A 23,794-nucleotide genomic window follows, 5' to 3' on the forward strand; every position below is an offset into this window, starting at 1 on the left:
TGATATGAATGCAGAAGATATAGAGGGAGAAGAAGAGACGTATGTGACTGATATGAAGGCAGAAGATATAAAGGGAGAAGAAGAGACGTATGTGACTGATATGAAGGCAGAAGGTATAGAGGGAGAAGAGACGTATGTGACTGATATGAAGGCAGAAGATATAGAGGGAGAAGAAGAGACGTATGTGACTGATATGAAGGCAGAAGATATAGAGGGGGAAGAAGAGACGTATGTGACTGATAATAAGGTAGAAGATATAGAAGAAAAGACGTATGTGACTCTTAATAAGGCAGAAGATATAGAAGAAGAAGAAGACATGTACGTGACTGCTTTGAAAGCAGAAAATACAGATGGAGAAGAAGAGACGTATGGGACTGATAATAAAACAGAAGATATAGAAGAAGAAGAGACTTATGTGACTGATAATAAAGCAGTAGATACAGAGGGAGAAGAAGAGACGTATGTGAGGGGTGATCAGCAGTATAAGGAGGAGGAAATACTTACAGATATCAGCACAGGTGAGTTATATTCACTTACTACAGAAAAAGTTGCGTATTTTTCTTGTTCAGTCACTACAGCAATCTCTAATCCTACACCCTTCTCTGTCAGTACAAACTAATGAGGAAAATGTATCTGCTCAGTGGGGGAGTCAGGAGCCATCAGTCCCTATTACTCCTACTCTCCCCCTCACATCATGTCACTGTGTGTTACCAGCCCAGAGATCTGACCAGTCTCCTCCCCACACTCTCTGGTGTATCTCATACATCAGGAGCCATCAGCCCCTATTATACGTCTGCTCTCCCCCTTACATCATGTCACTGTGTGTTACCAGCCCAGAGATCTGACCAGTCTCCTCCCCACACTCTCTGGTGTATCTCATACATCAGGAGCCATCAGCCCCCATTATACTCCTGCTCTCCCCCTCACATCATGTGTGTGTGTGTTACCAGCCCAGATATCTGACCAGTCTCCTCCCCACACTCTCTGGTGTATCTCATACATCAGGAGCCATCAGCTCCTATTATACTCCTGCTCTCCCCCTCACATCATGTCACTGTGTATTACCAGCCCAGAGATCTGACCAGTCTCCTCCCCACACTCTCTGGTTTATCTCATAGATCAGGAGCCATCAGCCCCTATTATACTCCTGCTCTCCCCCTCACATCATGTCACTGTGTGTTACCAGCCCAGAGATCTGACCAGTCTCCTCCCCACACTCTCTGGTGTATCTCATACATCAGGAGCCATCAGCCCCTATTATACTCCTGCTCTCCTCCTCACATAATGTCACTGTGTATTACCAGCCCAGAGATCTGATCAGTCTCCTCCCCACACACTCTGGTGTATCTCATACATCAGGAGCCATCAGCCCCTATTATACTCCTGCTCTCCTCCTCACATCATGTCACTGTGTGTTACCAGCCCAGAGATCTGACCAGTCTCCTCCCCACACTCTCTGGTGTATCTCATACATCAGGATACATCAGCCATTATTATACTCCTGCTCTCCCCCTCACATCATGTGTGTGTGTATTTGAAACACAGGATTATAATGATCCACGTCATAGAGAAATTATAATACAGTCAATAAAACAGGTCCAAAAACATGGCAATCACCATTCACAAGATCTGATTGGAAACTTCAAATGATGCATCTGAATGCCTAGATCCTTGGTCACTGTTGGTAATAGCTGTTTGTGCTTTGTTATTTGTATTTTACAGGGTGTCCTAGTGAGAACGTGTGTGTGTAGTTTTGGGTGAAACTCCATATACAATACTGTGCAAAAGTTTTAGGCAGGTATGGAAAAAAAATGCAGCAAAGTAAGCATGCTTTTAGAAATAGAAATGTTATTAGTTTATTTTTATTAATTAATAAAGTGCAAAGTGAATGAACAGTAATCTAAATCAAATCAATATTTAGTGTGACCACCCTTTGCCTTCAAAACGGCATCAGTTCTTCTAGGTACACTTGCACAAGGTCAGAGATTTTGTATGATTATAGTCAGGTGTATGATTAACCAATAATACCAACAGGTGATAATGATCATCTCTGAGAAATACAGGCAGGTACTTATCCATCATGCAATACCATCAGGGAGGCGTCTGATTGGCTCCAAATATATTCTGCAGCAGGACAGCGGCCCCAAACATACAGCCATTGTCATTAAGAACTATCTTCAGCGTAAAGAAGAACAGGGAGTCCTGGAAGTGATGATATGGCCCCCACAGAGCCCTGATCTCACCATCATCGAGTCTGTCTGGGATTACATGAGGAGACAGAAGGATCTGAGCAAGCTACATCCACAGATCTGTGGTTTGGTCTCCAAGATGTTTGGAACAACCTCCCTGCCGAGTTCCTTCAAATACTGTGTGCAAGTGTACCTAGAAGAATTGATGCAGTTTGAAGGCAAAGGGTGGTCACACCAAATATTGATTAGATTTAGATTCTGTTCATTCACTTTGCATTTTGTTAATTGATAAAAATAAACTAATACTTATATTTGTGAAATCATTCTTACTTTGCAGCATTTTTTCCACACCTGCCTAAAACTAGCATAGTGCTGTATATTCATCATATATCCTCTGAACTCATATAACCTCTGCAACCGCTCACACAGCCCCACCTTGTTCTGGCCTTTGCTAGGCTACCAGGACGCTGCATGATATCATCATGTCAGCCGCACTGCCTTCTGGTCCCGGCTGTTGTCTGGCTGTTTTCCCTTACAGTGGATTTACGCAGATTAGAGGGCTTGTCCCAGCGGGCATGCTGATTGGGTGTCTGTTTATGTAAGAGGCAGTGAGGACATAACCTCTCTGTTATAGCATCCTGTCCTTGGTGCTGACCTGCTCCCTGATACCTCCTGTCTGTTACTGGAATCCTGACTCCCCTTGCACCTGTTCCTGCCTTTGTGTGCCTCCTGCTTGTTCCTAAACATCCGGACCTTCCTGCACCCTGTCCCTGCTTCCTGTCCTGATTTCCTGATCTTCAAGCTCAGTACCGGTTTCATTCTTCTCCTGATTGCTGACCCTGATCTCAGCTATTGCCTCCTGGTTCTCAGCACCAGTCATCTGGCTCCGGTTTCATTGCACCCTGTTTCCCACTCCAGCTTACTCTCTGCTGCCACCTGGTTTCCATCATAAGCTCCTACTATCTTGAGTATAAGACCTGGAGACATCCAAGTATCTGTGAGAATATAAATATCTATGGGAAAGGCAGTTGCTATAGGTGACGACCTCTTTAGCCAGACTCTAGTTTATGTGGATCCCTGGGTGTGCCCTAACAAAAGGGACTTTCATTAGTACAAGATATTATATGTAATAAGTTATTAGTGCATTTATTTACAGAGGATGTAAAACCTTTACCTACAATAACACAATATAATGCAACATGTAAATATCAACATAATATCAATAAAATATGTCTCACTTTAACAGTCACTTAAATATATTTCTTCTTCAGGGTCCATAGGGGGTCCACAGGGTTAACCTTGGGGTGTAGGTTGGGAACCAAATCCGGGCACCACGCAGTTAAACCTTTCAGCTCCCAGGATGCTCTGGGTCTACTCTCCCTATAACCCCGCCCCCAAGGCAGAGGCACCTCAATTTTAGTTGGTGCCCTGCCGGAGTCGGGTCACCCTTAGCAGCTCCTAAGCTTATTTTATTTAAAAGAGTTTTAATTTATTTTATTTATTTTTCACTACTCTTCAGAGCGGTGGCATCTTGGACGTCCAATGGATAGTCTGATGCTGCCGCTCTGAAGAGTAGTGAAAAATAAATAAAATAAATTAAAACTCTTTTAAATAAAATAAGCCAGTACAGATCTGGGGATTGTGGCGGGACCCCAGAGTCTGTACTAGCCGGGCTCTGGGGACTCCCACGACTGCTGCCGGAGCAGCGGGGATCAGGTAAGACGCTGCCTCCGGTCTCTGAGGACCGACTGGAGGCGATAGCGGCAGCGGGCTCCCCCTCTGCAGAGGCATCCCCCGTGTGACCGCTAGACCACCAGGGAGTTATGCCGGCAGCGGGAAACGGTGTCCCAGGGGTTAATTGCTAGCCAGGGGAGGCAGTCTTCCCTGTCTAGCGGCTCCTCCCCTCAGCTCAGGGCGCCTTTCCATCGTAAGGTCTGGCGTCCCTGAGCTGCATTCCTCCGCGGGCCGCGCTTCCTCTGAGGTCTCCAGGTGGGCATTTTCTCTGTGGTGCAGCAGCAGAACTCCTAGGATAACAGTGAGCCCAGTCCCCCTGCGTACCTGGCCGTTTGGGTGCGTGTACACAGCGCTATAGCATTCCTAGACACTGAATCTGGGCAGTTGAATGTAGCGACATTTGTAGTATATTATATGTAATGTTTATGTATATATCAGTGTTCGCAAAATATGCGCTATAGCGCGTTTTTATGCGCTACAGGCAGAAAGGGACTCAGATTTAAAAAAGGAGCGGGTCCCGTCCGACGCGTTGTCCGTGTCACTTACATATACCCTACCAAACTTAGTGCTGGGCTGCCTTTGCTGCTCTTGCTACATGTGGTTGGCAGCCAACAGCATGGTCTTGGTCACCTCTGATTGGCTGAAACTCCCGTCCTGGCTTGTGATTGGCAGGGAGCTGCTGCCAGCCTGACGCGCCGCCTCTATAGTGTCCATGGAGCCTGCTGCCGCTGCCAGCTGTGAGTTAGTGACCTCTCCGGCAGTCAGCTCGGGATCAGGAGGGAGGTTGCTGGCGGGGTCTGGCCGAGCAGTGTTCAGGTCCCCCTCTCTCAGGAGGCCCCCCGACCAGCGACAGTGCCAGCCAATCTGTGTGGGATCCGCGACGCTGCTTCATTGTCACTGGTATCTCTCCCGGCCGGCTCAATAAAGTTGTTGTTTTTTTGGCCGCAGTGCGAGTGACGTCACGACGTCCGCGCACTGCTTGGGAGAAGATCAGCAAGTGAGGAGCCTGTCGCCGCTGTCTGCAGGAGTAAGCAGAAGATGCAGCCCAGGTGAGTGTGGGGTTATGGAGAAATACGGGGAGGTTGTGGCTGCTCCTGCAGAGAGATGGGGGTGTGGGGGAGGTGCCCGGCATGCTGCTGGGAACATTTATTTGGGAAACTCTGACTTCTGCTGCAAAGACTCAGGTGGGCCAAGGCTTCTACAGGGACAAGGGGGTGCTATGGATTTTGCAGAGACAGGTGTGGGGGGGGGGTTCAGCTGCTGGTTAGACACGTGGAGAGGGTGTCTGAGACATAGGTTGATCTGTGGCTATGGAGAGACGGGGATAGGGATCTGTGGCTATGGAGAGAAGGGGGATAGGGATCTGTGGCTATGGAGAGACGGGGATAGGGATCTGAGGCTGCTGGAGAGATGGGGAACTGAGGCTGCTGGAGAGACATAGTAGGATGAGACAGCTGAAAAAACAGGAGGGAAGAGGCTGTGGCACAATAATCTTCATTAAGACACCAATTTAAAAAAACAAAAAACATACAACCTGTGTTATATGATGATGACGACATTGGTAATATTCCTACTTAAACAGGCATCTTCTGGCCCATGCGATTGTCTACATAAATAGTGCATACCATCTGAAGCCATCATCTGACCAGGAAGGATCCATTTCTTTAGAGACCCCATTGCAGAGGTAGGAAAAGACTCAAGCCAACCAGCTTGTACCAAGTGGGGAGGGATGAGATGGGGACAAGAAAAATTAGTGTGATGTGCCCCAAAGTTTCTGTTGTCGGCCCTCGCTCCAACCCAGCTCTGCTGCTGCTGTCCAGGAACGATTCTTTTCTCCACCCTACAGAGCCAGCAGCAGCATGCCCAACGTTTACTGCTCTGCTGCTGGGGACAGAGGCTGGAGATGAGCAGCATTAGCGCTGCCCAAGAGAAGGCTCCGGAGTCTGCCCCCCCCTGCAGGAGTTCAGGTAGGACCTCATGGAGGTGTGGGAGGAGGCGGAACACACACAACTGGCACAGCCAGGGGGAAATCGCTCACAAGAGAGAGAGGCCCCCGTCTTAAGTGCCCCATGCCCTCCGAAGGCTTTATCTGGTCTTGGCCAGCTTTCATTGTGTTATATAGTGTGGCATCCCAACTTTCTCTCTACCGCCACATGGGCTATCCCCACAACCCTGCGTGCCACACAGCACAGGGCATCCCCACATCCCTGTGTGCCAGGCTATGCACTAAGGGGAACTCACAGGGACAGTGGTTGCGGTAACCGCTGTCCCTGCGAGTTATACACCTGACAAATTTTAGAAGTCTTTCACAGAAGTGAAAGACTTCCCCGGGAAAAGCTGACACTGCGCATGGACACAGTGTCAGCTACCAGAGCCGACCGGGGGCTGCGGGGGAGAGAGATTGAAAGATCTCTCTCCTGCATCTGGAGCCCTCATAGGCTTACAGTAGTTTACACCATGTGGAGATAGTGTAAACTACCGGGACTAAACTCCAAAAAGTTTTGCTTTTTGGAGTTTAGTACATAGAGGTCAGATCGTAGTCCTCATTGATAATAATGATGAAGTGCTAATTAGCACTTGCTGGAGATTTCTGTGAAAAACAGCTGTATACATGGAATCATTATGGTTCAAATCCTGACTGCAGCATCTTGACACAGGAGGAAATCCCGATCGTCAGAAGGTAAGTATTAAATAACCTATTCTACCCCCTAGCCCTAACCCTCCCTTAGGGATGCCTAACCCTAACCTCCCCCCCAAGTGCTTAACCCTAATCCCCCCGCTAAGTGCCTAAACCTAACCCCCCCTTCCCCGCTGCCTAAACCTATGTCCCCCTCGGGGGTGCCTAACGCTAACCCTCCCTCGCCCTAGCCTAAACCTAAACTCCTGGGGGAGTGCCTAACCCTAAGTCCCCCCCCGGGAGCCCTTAACCTAACCCTAAAACCCCACCAACGTCCCTTCGATCGGGATGCTGGGCGTCAGGCTCCCGGCGTAGGTCTAATGTCAGGCGTCGGGATAGCGACGCCTGTCATTTGACACTTGCCGGGACATGTCAGTCGGGAAGCCGGCTGTCGGTATAAGGTCCGCCGGCTTCCCGACTGCATACTGTATACATTAACCCCATATAGTCTGTGCTCATTTCATAAGTTTTATTGATTTGGGTGCTGTCATGGCCATGGGGGCTGGGGGGAGATGCCAATGATGACACTAATGGGATGGGGAAGATTAAGGGGTGTTTGGTGACTGACTTTCCATAGTGTACAGTATGTGTAGGGCATTTGGGGTTGTCTCATGGCATATGGGGAGCTCAAAACCATAATTTGTGATGGGACCCGGAAACTGTGGAGTAGGATCCAAATTTTTTAAAGTGAGGGGTCCTTGGGACCCACATTTTTTTTTGCTTAACCCGATCACTGTATATTTCTGCATTGTATGTGACTTATGCTAGCGCTGACTGTCTGTGCCTTATTCTCTCCACTGTCAGTATATATCTATCCCTTTTCTTTACAATCTGCCCTAATACAGGTGTACCTAGGGTGGTTCTGAGACCTCACATATATATACTTGTCAATATTTGTGAGGTTTGTCACATACTGTTGTGTGCTGCACATTGCCATATGTTAGATGGAACTGTGTGTTGCATACGGTGATAATGGGTCCCTGCAGCTAATCCTAGCGCCAGTCAGGACCAGTATAGCGCTGCTTGATATTTCCACAATGATGATTGTTTGACCAGAAAATGGAGCACGATATACTGCACCCATTTTTTGCTATCCTGCAAGTCATGTGCTGCAGCTGTGAGTACGGAGGATTTGAATCAGAAAGGGTTATATATTAGGTGCCATCAGGTGCCGGGCCCCTTAAAGGACCCCCTTAGGCAGGTTCTTCCTCAAGACCCTGGCCTCCATTGCAGATCGCCTGGCAGCCCCCATAGTTGTAACCCACTTGGGGTTAACTTAACATGCTACCCTTCCCTCTCAGGGTATCTAGCAGTTCTTGCACTTTACCTCTGTGACACAGACTGTCGCTTCATACCAGGGTTTTTCACAGTACATGCAATTCCCTCAGGTTCCACAACAGTCTGTCATTTCCCTGGCAGGGATTACCAAAACAGCCACCCTGGGTGGATGTTGTTTCTACGAAACACAAAATGGCGTAATAAACGCCCAGAGGTTACTTCCCAGTGTACACTGCTGGACTCCTATCCCTCTCACACGAGGGGGAGCCTAAATCCAGTATTAATATCCCTGCTTTGGTGCTGGTGGTCAAGTCCATTCTAGTTATAGAGTATGTCAATCCTGCACCTAAATCAAATCACCCTCAGTTTAAGCATTAAGTGTCTTCGGCTGTGATCCCCTTCTCTGACCAGCGGGTGGATCACATGGCGGTAGGCTGGCTATCGCCAGATAAGAGGTATCAGAAAGCGTTTGGCCTCATGTTTCCCATTCCCTGAGGGTCATTACAAATAATAGGAATCACCTCCTGGGGTGTATTTTCATGTTACTCGTCTGATTAAGAGCGCTACTACGCCTCCCTTCCCTGCCCGGACGGATTCTATGGATCTGTAGGTAGTAACTTTACCTGAAATCAATATACTCGCTTTCAGGGGCTGTTGCCCGTCCAACCATGGCTATCGCATGGGTGGCTAATGCTATTGAGTGCTGGGCTGATGCATTTGTAGAGCTTTTTCCCTCAAAAACTTCTGGGGATCAGATGTCTTTTGTTGCTCACATAAAAAATGCAGTTTCATATATTGGAGTAACAACATTGGATGCCAGTGTCCTAACCTTCAGGGTTTTGGCTGCGACTATCTGCTGCCATACCCTATGGCTGCACTCATGGAAGGCAGAGGTGGACTCCAAGATAGGCCTTAAAAATGGATACTCTATATTGAGGAGATTTTGTTTGGTCCTGACCTTGACCAGATTGTAGCAACATTGGCAGTATCACTAACGGCAAATTTCCGCTTTCAACAACTCCCACTACAAGGCCTCGGACTAAATCTGTTAAGTCTTTTTGTCCTCAGGGACAACCTAAAGGCCAGTCTTTTCCTAGGCTGTCGGCCTCCACGAGGGCAGCCATACCCGGTACCGAGCAGACCTGGACATCCAGACGCCCTGCTTCTATACCTAAGGATAAACCTTCAGCCTGACAGGACAGGTTTTCATCTGGGGGATCCCAGAATGAGATACCGACTTTTTCAGTACGCCCAATGCTGGTGTCAAGTCACCACGGATGCTTGGGTAAGAGTTGAAGACTCTCACGGGTACACCCTCTCATTGCTCAGGCGGCCTCCCCACATGTTTTGCTACACAGGCCCTTCTTCAGACCCGAACAAGGCCTTACAAATCCAGAAATCTATACAGTCCTTGCGGTAAGCAGGGATAATTATGCCAGCCCCACTATCTCAGCGAGGGACTGGTTATTCTATTTTCTTTCTGGTGCAGAGGCCGAATGGTCCTCATTGGTCTATCCTCTATCTCAAATCCCTAAGCCAATGCCTAAAGGTGCCTAGGTTCAGGAGGGAACCCCTACAATCCATCATCCGAGCTATGGAACCTGGGGACTTTTATGGTATCGCTGGATATTCAGGACGCGTACCTACAGGTACCTATAGAGCCCTCTCATCAGTGTTGGATAAGGTTTGCTGTGCCACAGCAACACTTCCAATTTTCAGGCTCTGCCCTTTGGACTGTCCACAGCCCCACAGGGATTTACCAGATTTATGGCTTTTATGACAGCCACCTGTTCACTGTATCCGACTACTCCAGTATCTGGATGGCCTGCTCTTAGCAGGATCACCAAGGTACTTTAAAGCCATTTCCAGTTAACCATTGCTTTCCTTCACAAGCACAAATGGTAATTCAACTGGTAAAAAGTCCTCCCTGAATCCCTCCCAGGGTATGATTCATCTGGGAGCCCTGCTGGATTCTCAGAATTGGAGAATCCTTCTGACGTCAGACAAGATCTCCACTCTTCAACTACGAGTGCGCGGAGGTCTCCACAGCCAAGTGTCATTATACTCTGTAATGCGGGTTCTGGAATCCAGGGTATCTACCTTCCGAATGGTGGAATATGCTCAGTTTCAGTCCAGGCCTTTGCAAAACTGATCCTCTCCAGATGGAACAGGTTTCTCCATCGGATCACTGTTCAGACGATGATGCTCTCTCCGGAGGTGTGTCTGTCTCTATCTGGGTGGCTATAGCCATCTCATCTAGGGTAATCCTTACAACAGATGCCAGTCTCTGGGGCACAGTGACTGGTGCACATTCCTTTTGGGACAGTTGGATGTCTGTCGATTCTGCCCAGCCAATCAACTTATTGGAACTTCAAGCTGTCTTGGGCCCTTGCTCTGGCCTAACACACACTTCACGGTAAACCTGTAAAGGTTCAGTCCGACAATGTCACAACAGTGGCTTACATCTAGGAGACACTCGTAGTTGGGCAGCAATGACAGGAATGTCATACATTCTGACATAGACCAAGGGTCTCCTCCCAGCCATCTCTGCAGTGTTCATTCCGGGAGTTCTCCATTGGGAAGGGGACTTCCTCAGCCATCACAACATGCATCCCGGGGAATGGTCTCTTCTCCAAGAGAGGTTTCAACTACTAGTGAGCAGAGGGGGCCTTCCAGAGGTGGTCCTCATGGCCTCCTGACTCTATCACACACTGCCGGTGTTAGGGTCCAGAACTAGAGGTACTGAAGCAACCTTTGGTGACGCGTTGTCAGTGAAGTGGACCTTCCAATTTGTGTTCTTGTTTCCTTCGGTCTCCCTTCCTCGAGTACTTTGGAGGTTCAATCGAGACAGAGATACTGTCCTGCTGGTGGCTCCAGATTGACCCAGACATCTCTGGTACTTAGATTTTCGGAGTCTCTCCATCGACACTGTTCCTGCTGCCTCAATATCCGGAACTGTTGTCTCAGGGTCCTTGCCTTTCCCTGGACCTGGATCGTTTGTATTTGACTGCATCCCTACTGTGGTCCTAAGTATTCTTTTGGCTCTGTCATCGGGATGTTTAGAGCATCTAGGCCAGCTTTTGCTGGGATCTACCACAGAATATGGCATACATAATTCTTATGGTATTGTACCTGTAGCTACGATCCTTAGGTGTTTAGGATTTCCAGAAGTTCTGGCATTCCTTCCAGCTGGCTTGGGTCAAGCCCTCCACCTGGCCTCCCTGAAAGTGCGGGTCTCTGCATTTTCAGTATGGTTCGGTTGTGGAATAGCCCAACTCTCGGGTATCCAGATCCTCCTTCACGGTGTTTTCTGGATTCTACCTCCCTTTATCCCCCCTAGGGGCTCCTGGAGATTTGCCGTTGGTTCTTCATGCCCTCCTGGGACCTCCATTTGAACCACTAGTTTTGATAGCCCTTACGTGGTTTATGGCTTAGACTCTTTCTTATGGCGTTTGCATCTGCCAGGAGAGTGTCGGAATTGGGAGCATTCTCATGTGGCTCCCTCTTCTGGATATTTCACCAAGACAGGGTTATGAGTCGCACTTGTCCTGTGTTTTTTCCTAAAGTGGTTTTTAAGTTCCATATTATTCAGGAACTTACTGTACCGACATTTCAGTCTCCAGTCCTATCAGCTGGGCTGGCCTCATTGACTGTGGTCCGGCCTCTCAGGATCTACGTGGTCCATTCAAGTTCCTTCAGGAAATCAGACTCCTTATTTGTCGTCTATGGATTTCACAGGAAAGGATGGCCGGCCAATAAACAAGCATTGGCTAGATGGCTTCGTATGGCTATCTCAGGGGCCTACACATAGGAAGGCCTTTCTGTTTCTGTTGATGCTTATTCTACTCGGGCTGTGGGCCCCTCGTGGGTGGCTCGCTGTGACGCCTCGGCTGTTCTGCCTTGCAAGGTGGCCACTTGGTCTTCTGTCCAAACCTTTCTAAGGTTCTATGCATTGGATTCCTTTGCCTCTCAGGATGCTTCCTTTGGGCGATGGATTCTCCAGGAGCATCCCCACCCTTATAAGGACTGCTTTGGGACATCCCCAAGGTCAACCCTATGGACCCTGAAGAAGAAAATGAGATATGGTAAGAACTTACCCTTGTTATCTCTCTTTCTTCGAAGTCCATAGGTTCCACAGGGCACCCACCCTGACGTACCTGGCTTCATATGAGCTGTGTTACTGGTCACTGGTTTCCCATCTCCTTCTCTGAGTATGGTTCTTCAGTGTTCCAGACTTCTCTTTCTTTCCTCCTCTGGCCTTTGGCTACTTGCAAACTGAGGTGCCTCTGGCTTGGGGGCGGGGTTATAGGGAGAGTGGATCCAGTGCATCCTGGGAGCTGAAAGCTTTAACTGCGTGGTGGCCGGATTTGGTTCCCAACCTATACCCCAAGGTCGACCCTGTGGACCCTATGGATTTTGAAGAAAGAGAGATAACAAGGGTAAGCTCTTACCATATCTCTCATTTTCTGTGACACTAATAAAACCAGAGCCCGGCTCTACAATCCTGTGAGTCTCATGCAGACCCAGAAAGAAAACTAATTCTGCTAGAAATGTGCAGAGAACATGCAGAGCCTTAATGTGACTATTACACAGGCGTGGTGATGTGACTATTACACAGGCGTGGTGATGTGACTGTTACACAGGCGTGGTAACGTATTACACAGGCGTGATGATGTGACTATTACACAGGCATGGTGACGTGACTATTACACAGGCGTGGTAACATATTACATAGGCGTGGTAATGTGACGATTACACAGCTGTGGTGATGTGACTATTACACAAGCGTGGTAATGTGACGGTTACACAGGTGTGGTAACGTATTACACAGGCGTGATGATGTGACTATTACACAGGCGTGATGATGTGACTATTACACAGGCATGGTGACGTGACTATTACACAGGCGTGGTAACGTATTACATAGGCGTGGTGATGTGACGATTACACAGGCGTGGTGATGTGACGATTACACAGGCGTGGTGATGTGTCGATTACACAGGCGTGGTGATGTGTCGATTACACAGGCGTGGTGATGTGACTATTACACAGGCGTGGTGATGTGACTATTACACAGGCGTGGTGATGTGACGATTACACAGGCGTGGTGAGGTGACTATTACTATTACACAAGCGTGGTCATGGGACTATTGCACAGGCGTGGTCATGGGACTATTGCACAGGCGTGATCATGGGACTATTGCACAGGCGTGGTCATGGGACTATTGCACAGGCGTGGTCATGGGACTATTGCACAGGCGTGATCATGGGACTTGCACAAGCGTGGTCATGGGACTATTGCACAGGCGTGGTCATGGGACTATTGCACAGGCGTGATCATGGGACTATTGCACAGGCGTGGTCATGGGACTATAGCACAGGCGTGGTCATGGGACTATTGCACAGGCGTGGTAATGGGACATGGTAATGGGACTATTACACAGGCGTGGTCATGGGACTATTGCACAGGCGTGGTCATGGGACTATTGCACAGGCGTGGTCATGGGACTATTGCACAGGCGTGATCATGGGACTAATGAACAGGCGTGGTCATGGGACTATTGCACAGGCGTGGTCATGGGACTATTGCACAGGCGTGATCATGGGACTATTGCACAGGCGTGGTCATGGGACTATTGCACAGGCGTGGTCATGGGACTATTGCACAGGCGTGGTCATGGGACTATTGCACAGGCGTGGTCATGGGACTATTGCACAGGCGTGGTCATGGGACTATTGCACAGGCGTGGTCATGGGACATGGTAATAGGACTATTGCACTGGCGTGATCATGGGACTAATGAACAGGCGTGGTCATGGGACTATTGCACAGGCGTGGTCATGGGACTATTGCACAGGCGTGATCATGGGACTATTGCACAGGCGTGGTCATGGGACTATTGCACAGGCGTGGTCATGGGACTATTGCACAGGCGTGGTCATGGGACTATTGCACAGGCGTGGTCATGGGACTATTGCACAGGCGTGGTCATGGGACTATTGCACAGGCGTGGTCATGGGACATGGTAATAGGACTATTGCACTGGCGTGGTAATGGGACTATTACACAGGCGTGGTAATGGGACTATTGCACAGGCGTGGTAATGGGACTATTGCACTGGCGTGGTAATGGGACTATTACACAGGCGTGGTAAGCATTTGCAGTTACAGCTTTTCTTTCATTATAGCTCTTGGATATTTCGCACCTCTTCTGCCGTCCTGGAGGCAGCAGTATTTTATTTCACCTTTATATTATGCAAACAATTGTTTTATTATTTTAAACCATATTTCAGCTTAATCATATTCACATCCTCCTTTCACATTGCAAATTAAGCTCTTGCACAGGCACTTCAGCTATTAAAAATAAATATGTACCAAACAAACACATGTAGAGAGAGAGCACAGATTGAGAAATGTTAGTTACAAATTGTACCTTTTTAAACGTCTTAAATTCATCACTTAGAGGGTTTTTTTATATTAACCTTATTTTGTTAAAACATTAATATTACTGTACATTTATTATATTCCCAACAGGTGGAAGTAACAGATGGAATATATCGCAGGACCATCTAATTATATCTCCAGATTCTAAAATAAAAGATGACATCAGACGGGATTCTCCAGTTCTCCACAGTATAGATATGTCATCTCATTCTTCTCATGTGTCATGTTCTCCTGATAACTCAGATATCGGTATATCTATTACAACTCTCAGAGTAGATAATATTTTTCCCAATAATATAAATGCCACGTGTTCTACAAAGAAAACAAAGCGTATTACCCATCAACCTGCTAATATATATGTGAAGCCATTTTCATGTCCTGAGTGTGGGAAAGGTTTTCCATATAAATCAGTTCTTTATTCACATCAGAGAAGTCACACAGGTGAGAGGCCATTTCCATGCTCTGAGTGTGGGAAATGTTTTAGACATAAATCACATCTTGTTCAACATCAGAGAAGTCACACAGGTGAGAGGCCATTTCCATGCTCTGAGTGTGGGAAATGTTTTAGACATAAATCACATCTTGTTATACATGAGAGAAGTCACACAGGTGAGAAACCATTTCCATGCTCTGAGTGTGGAAAATGTTTTACACTGAAATCAGCCCTTGTTAGACATCTGAGAAGTCATACAGGTGAAAAACCGTTTCCATGCTCAGAGTGTGGGAAATGTTTTACACACAAATCAGATCTTGTTAGACATCAGAGAAGTCACACAGGTGAGAAGCCATTTCCATGCTCTGAGTGTGGGAAATGTTTTACCTATAAATTCAATCTTGTTACACATCAGAGAAGTCACACAGGTGAGAAACCATTTTAATGCAGTAAATGTGAGAAATATTTTACACTGAAACCAGATCTAGTTAAACATCATAGAACTCACACAGGTGAGAAACCATTTCCATGTTCTGTGTGTGGGAAATGTTTTAGACAGAAATCACATCTTGTTATACATGAGAAGTCACACAGGTGAGAGGCCACATGCTCTGATTGAGAGAAATTACATTAAAGTCAGATCTTGCGGATTATTATTCACACACATTTAAATGGGAAAGTCTGAGAGTGAAAATATTTTATCTAAAGAGCAAATCTCATGCCTAATTTGCTGAGATGGGCTCTTCAATCTCTCACAAGATAATATACACTCATTGTCACTATGCAGCGTGTATGGTCACTTTTGGAATTGTATCACCCAAAATAGCATAAGAGTGCACGAGAACATGGACCATGCTCCAGGGACTTGGGGTAAATTCATAGTGACTTGTAATGTGACATTGGGTCTAAATACCTGACAAACACGTTCCTGCTATAAGCCTCTTCCCCCACCTGCAATAACCTGTGATATACAAGGATGCCAGGTGCCCAGAGAAACATGATGTCATAAATGATCACTGTGATGTCATAGGTTTGTTTTCCAGAAATAAAGAGACCAACACAAATTGTTCTTCGGTTAGTGGCGCCATCACCAGGACACCACAAATGTGAGGGATAAGGACTGTCCTATATGTGGGTGTTCCTGGCGCTCTGGGTGGAGTCTGATTATATTTGTGTCTATAATAGGACCGCGCTCCCTCTCCTGAGCACAGAGGATGATGCTATATGTACTGGTAGACTAATAAATGTGGTTTAACATCTTGTAGTGTTATTGTTCTACCTTTTATATCACTTTATATTTTATGTTTGTTACATTAATGGGCTATAATCACTCAGGGCTAGATTTGTGATATAGTCTTGTTATAAAACTGTCCCTAGTGTCTATGGCAGCGCTAGTAAGGGGATGTGTGTGACATCACTGGCGGGGGTGTGATGTAATAACAGGCATGGCTGGTGCCAAGAGGAAACAATGGAGATCAGACATCAGCACCACTGACCTGCAATAATACTATATAAAATCTGCACTGCTATATCCATATAATATAGTGCAAATACCATGAAAAAAATTAATACAATTTATTAAAATAATCATAGGTTAAAGGACATTAAATGCATGGGTCCCAGCATCAAAAATATAAAATAGCATAAACAATACACAAATGTAGACAATAATTATGCAATAATTGTCACAAAAAGAACCCTTGTTAAAATCCACTCAATATGGTGAGGTATTAACGTGTAGATGTTCTTTATGTCCAAAAAGGCATCACCAGAGTTCCCAACAGTGGAAACTAATGTACAGTCAATTGAAGATGTTGATACATGTGACAAAGAGACACTTCTCTGTTAAATATTATCTTCACTGAATAGTAACAAAGTTCTAACATGTATTCCAATGTGTGTATGTGGAGATACAGAGGTAATGGATGTGTATTCCAGGTAGCTTACCCCAATAATTAGATGTGGTGATCACCCAATTCTCCATCTCCTAGTTGTTTTAAGGACTGGTGCTGTCTCTGGGATCCAAGTATAATGTGAGCGTCTCTGTCTACTCACTTGGATGAGACTGCCATCTCTACCCTATGAGAGCAGGTGACTGCCGAGTAATCACGTGGTCCACTGTCACGGCTGCCGACACTTGAGACTCCTGGAAGGAGTCGGGCCTACTGGGCACTATAAACTAAGGTGGTTTTAGGAATGACCTTTTCATAAAATCTCAGTAGCACGGAATAAAAGTAAATAGAATTTTTTCACAGGCAAAAATATATAGCAATGTTTCACATAAAGTCCCAACAACACAGGGGTTCAAATATGCAGTAATTAATATAGGAGCAAACCTGTATATGTAAATAAAGTCTTTGATGCACAAGAACTAATGTGGTAGGGAAACCCCGAGTCCAATATGAGGCTAAGACCTCAGGATGGCATAGAGGACCTTAACTAGGGTTGAGCCGTGTAGCGTGATAAAAATCCAGAGCAGGGTTGAGCCCTGCAGTGTAGTGAAGATCTGGAACAGGGTTGAGCCCTGCAATGTAGTGAAAGTCGGAGCAGGGTTGAGCCCTGTGATGTAGTGAAGATCTGGGACAGGGTTGAGCCCTGCAATGTAGTGAAGGTCGGAGCAGGGTTGAGCCCTGTGATATAGTGAAGATCCGGGACAGGGTTGAGCCCTGCAATGCACTGAGGGACCGGAGCAGGGTTGAGCCCTGCAGCGTGACAAGGATCCGGAGTGGGGTTGAGCCCCGCAATGTATTGAGGGTCCGGAGCAGGGTTGAGCCCTGTGGCGTGATGAGGATCCAGAGCGGGGTTGAGCCCCACGATGCACTAAGGGTCCGGCGACGATAACGGTGCAGTTGACAACTGTAGCAAAGTTAACTACAATGTCCACGGAAGTAGAAGACAACAGGCAGAGTAAATAATGCAGCAAGGAATGGAACCACAGCAATAGAGCAGAATAACAATACTTAGGCAATGGCGATGCTGAGCTCTGTAGTGCGGCTGGTAAACTATCAGAAGTTTAACCGGAACACGGGCAGAGATAGCAAAGTCCACAGCAAACCACAGGCACAGCGGGGATCTGGCAGGAGTCCAAGAAAGACCTGAAAGTAATGTTGCACAGACACTGAGACACAGTAACAGGCTTTATACTAGAGGTCTGTGATCCATAGGAAGTTCAGAACATGTGACCTAAATGGAATCAGGTTTCAAATAATAAGCAGTCTACGAGATATTGCAATTGATTTTGATGCTTACGTGAATCCAGAATCTTATCGATCTCAAACTCCACACCTTCAGAAGTTGTTATGGGAGGTACTTTAGGCAAGCTGTCATGAAATCGATTAAGAATCAATGGTCTAAGCAAGGAGACATGAAAGGAGTTAGGTACATGCATGGTTGGAGGTAACTGTAACTTACATGCTACTGGATTGATAATTTTTACAATATGAAAAGGCCAAATACCAGGGAGCAAACTTCATAGTAGGTACTTTAAGTCGAAGATTTCTAGTGGACAACCAGACATGATCCCCAACAGAATGTTTAGGAACAACCGAACGTTTTCTAGCAGCAAAAATGTTATAATTATGAGAGGCTTTCCTAAGACACTTATGTACCTGTCTCCACATTCCAGAAAAATGTTGGAGAGTAGCTTTAGCTGCTGGAATGTCCACTGTAGGAATTGATTGAAGCTCAGGGATGCCGACCATAGTTGGCGAAAAAAGGACTTACACCTATAGCAGATGAATAATGAAAGTTATGGGCAAACTCAGCCCAAGGCAAAAAATCCATCCAATCATCTTGAGAAGAGGAAATATACATTCTCAAGAAAGTTTCCAAATCCTGGTTTACTCTTTCGGTTTGTCCATTTGACTGAGGATGATATGCAGAAGAAAACTGTAATTTAATTAGCAATGTTGAACATAAGGCCCTCCAAAAACGAGCAACAAACTGGACACACCGATCAGACACTATCTCAGAAGGAAATCCATGAAGACGGAATATCTCTTTAATAAATATTTGTGCTAATTTGGGGGCTGATGGAATTCGAGCCAAAGGACAAAAATGGGCCATCTTGGTAAAACAATCCACCACTACCCAAATAACCATACACCCCCTAGACTCAGGAAGATCTGTGATTAAATCCATGGAAAGATGGGTCCATGGTTGGGTAGGAATGGGTAGTGGATGGAGAGGACCTACAGGAGACTGACGGGAGGATTTATGTTGTACACACTTAGAACAAGAACGTATAAACTATTGGACATCTTTTTTCATGGAGGACCACCAATAAGAACGTTGCAAAAATGAGTACATTTTATGAATCTCTGGATGTCCAGAGAAATGAGAATTTTGAGCCCAAGAAAGAAGTTTACCTCGTAACTCAGGTGCCACAAATATCTTCCCAGGAGGAGGATCAGGAGAGATGGAGGTTGAAGAAAAGGCCAGAGGCTTTATTATAGGGTACCATTGATCCTCATTTTGTTCTTTCTCTTCCAACATTGACCGAGAAAGTGCATCTTCCTTTTTATTCAATGAACCTGGACGATACCTGTGGGCAAAATCAAAACGAGAAAAGAAGAGTGCCCAACGAGCCTGTCGTGGGTTCAAACAATGGGCAGTCTTCAAATACAACAAATTCTTATGATCTGTAAAAATAGTAATGGAAAGCTTTGCGCCTTCTAATAAATATCTCCATTCCTCCAATGCTAACTTAATAGCTAACAATTCTTGGTCCCCAATGGAGTAATTACTCTCAGCGCTGGAAAACTTTCATGAAAAGAATCCACAAGATACTGTTCTCCCATCTGCAGCCACTTGTGACAAAATAGCCCCAACTCCTTAAGTGGAGGCATGCACTTCCAGCATAAATGGTTTCTCAACATCAGGTTGAACTAGACAAGGGACCACAGAAAATGCATCTTTAAGAGTCTGGAAGGCATCCAATGCCTCTGGGGACCACACTTTGGGATTAGCCCCTTTTGTTGTCATAGCAGTAATTGGAGCCACAATCGTTGAAAACGCTTTGATAAACTTTCTGTAATAATTGGCAAAGCCTAAAAATCTCTGAATAGACCTTAATGAAGTGGGCAAAACCAAATCTTAAATAGCCTTCAACTTCTCGGGGTCCATCTGAAGTTCGGAACCAGAGATAATATACCCCCAAAAAGGGTATAACCGGAACTTCAAAAACGCACTTGGAGATCTTACCATAAAACTTATTAGCTTGAAGACGACTTAATACCTCTTTGACATGGGAAAGATGATCAGAAAGATTCCTGGAAAAAAATCAAAATATCATCAAGATAAACAATAACAAACTGATAAAGTATATCTTGGAAAATTTAATTAATAAACTCCTGGAACACCGCGGGAGCATTACATAAGTCAGAAGGCATGACGAGGTTCTCATAATGGCCATCTTGCATATTAAACGCAGTTTTCCACTCATCTCCTTCTATAACTCTGATCAAGTTGTAAGCTCCTCTTAAATCAAGTTTAGTAAACAGTCAAGACCCCTTAACTCCTTCAAACAACTCTGTAATGAGAGGCAAAGGATATTTGTTTTTTACCGTGATCTCATTTAGACCTCTAAAGTCGATACATGGACGAAGACCACCATCTTTTTTCTTTACAAAAAAGAAGCCCGCTCCAGCGGGAGATGAAGAAGGACTGATAAACCCCTTTCATAGGTTATCTTGCACATATTCTGACATGGCTTGAGTCTCAGGAACAGAGGACCTGATTCAGACCCGGTCACAAGCGCAGAGCGCTCGCTACCGGGTCGATGGTCACCCACTGCGCATGCGCACGATGGAGCCGGCTCCGGCATGCACATGCGTGAGACCCGGCTAGTGACGGGCACTCCGTTGCTCTGGGTCTCGCCCAAAGGGGCCGAGCTGTTGATGTTGAGCGACAGCTCGGCCCGTTTGGTGAGCGGGCCGGGGGGGTGGCTGCCCAAACGGAGGTGTTCCCATGAGAACACCTGCCGTTTGGGGGCGGCCCCACTGACATCACAAGTGATGTCAGTGGAGAGCTTCCAGCTCTGTTAGAGCCGAAAGCTCTCTGGGGCTTGCGATGGATGAGACCCTACCACAAGGGTCTTGTCGCAAGCCCGATGGTGTTGACCATCGCGACCATCATCCTGGCCACTCGTACTAGCTGTGGATGGACACCTACAGCTATGCGAGCGGCCAGGAGGCCGCTCAAAAAAAAAAAGACGGGTCTGATTCAGAGCAAGCGCTCTGTCAGAGCGAGCAGCTCTGAATCAGGCCCAGAGCGAGGGTACACTCGACCTTTGGGTGGCATTTTACCAGGAATAAGTTCAATAGGACAATCCCAGGGATGATGTGGTGGAAGTTCGTCTGCCGCCTGCTCAGAAAAGACATCAGCAAATTCATGATAAGGCTGTGGGAGAGAAGGTGGAACATCTACTTTCACTTCAGCCAATCGTACCACATGAATCAAACAATTTAATTTGCATTTAGGGCTCCAAGAAAGAATTTGAGAACAAGTCCAATCAATAGGAGGGTTATGAAGCGTTAACCATGGTAAACCAAGAACTATATCATACATAGAAATAGGTAATACCAAAAACTAAACTTTCTTCATGCAAAGCTCCAACCCTCAACTTCACAGACTTTGTTTGATATGTAACATATCCATTAGAAATTCTAGTCCCAGTTAATTTGACAACAGGAATTTGCAATTCTTGAACCAAAGACAATGAAATAAAATTGCCAGCTGCTCCAGAATCTAGCAATGCAGAAAACTCTTGACACGGAGAACCAAAATCTGGAATACCCACAGAGATTAAACAATCCTTTTTGGGGAAAACTTTTGAAAGCACCCCTAGTTTGACTTCCCCTCCATCAACTAGGGATGACCGTTTTCCCAGCCTTATTGGACATTTAGCCAAAAAATGTTCTGAGGATGCACAATACAAGCACAAATTAGAACACCTCCTACGTTGCTTCTCCACTTCAGACAACTTAGCTTTATTATTTTGCATAGGCTCATCAGATGTATCATGAAAGGAGCGAGACTGGGTAAGAGAATTCTTAGAACCCTCAGAGCGACTCCTCTGAACCCCTTGTTCTCGCATACGCAAATCAATTTTAATAGTGAATGAAATTAACTAATCAATTTCTCAGGAAGATCCTAAGTCACGAACTCATCTTTAAGTCTCTCAGAGAGACCATTCTAATATGCTGCTCTTAATGCCTCATTGTTCCACTTAAATTCTGCCGCTATAGTTTGAAAACAAACCACATACTGACCAACTGGAGATGTTCCCTGTTTTACTCGTAAAATGTCACAGATGCGGCCACTGATCTTCCAGGTTCATCAAATATCCTTTTAAAAGTAGAAACAAAAGCTTTGTAATTAGACATTAAAGCATAATTTCTCTCCCATAAAGGAGAGGCCCACTCGAGAGCAGCACCAGACAATAATGACATAATATAAGCCACTTTAACACGAGAGGTGGTAAAACTTTGGAGTAATAATTCAAAATGAATCTCACATTGGTTGAGAAATGCTCTACAGGTTTTTGGATTACCATAAGAGGTAGGAGTCGGTAAGCGTAGGTGAGGAGCAGAAACCCTTAATGTACTTGTAACAGGAATCTTAGGTTTATCAAGACGTGTGGAAAGATCCTGTAAACATTGCAAAACTTGAACTTTAGTATATTCCTGTACTTCCAGACGGGCGGTCAAACCCTGATGCACCTATACCCCAGTAGCCTGTTCCAGATCTGGATTCATTTTTAGGTCTGTGCAAACTATCACGGCTGCCAACACTTGAGACTCCTGGAAGGAGTCAGGCTTACTGGGCACTATAAACTGGGGTGGTCTTTGGAATGACCTTTTCATGAAATCTCAGTAACACGGAATAAAAGTAAATAGAATTTATTCATAGGCAAAAATATATAGCAACATTTCACATAAAGTCTCAACAACACAGGAGTTCAAATATGCAGTAATTAATATAGGAGTAAACCCCTATATGTACATAAAGTCTTTGATGCACAAGAACTAATGTGGTAGGGAAATCCAGAGTCCAATATGAGGCTAAGACCTCAGGATGGCATAGAGGACCTTAACTAGTGTTGAGCCGTGTAGCGCGATAAAAATCCAGAGCAGGGTTGAGCCCTGCAGTGTAGTGAAGATCTGCAACAGGGTTGAGCCCTGAGACGTAGTGAAGATCCGGAACAGAGCTGAGCCCTGCAATGTAGTGAAGGTCAGAGCAGGGTTGAGGCCTGTGATGCAGTGAAGATCCGGGACAGGGTTGAGCCCTGCAATGTAGTGAAGGTCGGAACAGGGTTGAGCCCTGTGATATAGTGAAGATCCGGGACAGGGTTGAGCCCTGCGATGCACTGAGGAGCAGGTTTGAGCCCTGCAGCGTGACGGGGATCCAGAGCGGGGTTGAGCCCCACGATGTACTAAGGGTCCGGCGACGATAACTAACGTGCAGTTGACAACTGTAGTAAAGTTAACTACAATGTCCACGGAAGTAGAAGACAACAGGCAGAGTAAATAATGCAGCAAGGAATGGAACCACAGCAATAGAGCAGAATAACAATACTTAGGCAATGGCGATGCTGAGCTCTGTAGTGCGGCTGGTAAACTATCAGAAGTTTAACCGGAACACGGGCAGAGATAGCAAAGTCCACAGCAAACCACAGGCACAGCGGGGATCTGGCAGGAGTCCAAGAAAGACCTGAAAGTAACGTTGCACAGACACTGAGACACAGTAACAGGCTTTATACTAGAGGTCTGTGATCCATAGGAAGTTCAGAACATGTGACCCAAATGGAATCTGTTTTGAAATAATGAGCAATCTAGGAATCCCACAACCTGACAACACCTTGGAAACAGATGATCACTTTAACTCTCTATCCCCTGTATGTGGGGAACACCAGCAACCAGGATAGTTCCTCCAACGACCACAATGGAATTTTGGCAAATGTAGTTTATCTTTATGTACTGAAATAGTTGCAGTCCTGACACACTGTAGTTCCCGACTGTCACGGGACAGTATGTTAGAC

General features: G+C 46.0%; 1 protein-coding gene across 1 annotated transcript in view; it reads left to right on the forward strand.

Moving 5' to 3' along the window:
- LOC148473805 (uncharacterized) overlaps positions 1–16,014 on the forward strand; it is a 70,342-nt gene extending 54,328 nt beyond the window's left edge. Inside the window, 1 exon segment of the mRNA XM_088459440.1 lies at positions 14,651–16,014. Within this exon segment, the coding sequence (XP_088315566.1) occupies positions 14,651–15,352 (702 nt within the window). The 3' untranslated portion in view covers positions 15,353–16,014.
- Positions 16,015–23,794: the final 7,780 nt, after the last annotated feature.

The sequence above is a fragment of the Taudactylus pleione genome, unplaced genomic scaffold, assembly GCF_031769625.1.
Source record: "Taudactylus pleione unplaced genomic scaffold, aTauple2 ptg000910l, whole genome shotgun sequence".
In the NCBI taxonomy this organism is placed as follows: Eukaryota; Metazoa; Chordata; class Amphibia; order Anura; family Myobatrachidae; genus Taudactylus; species Taudactylus pleione.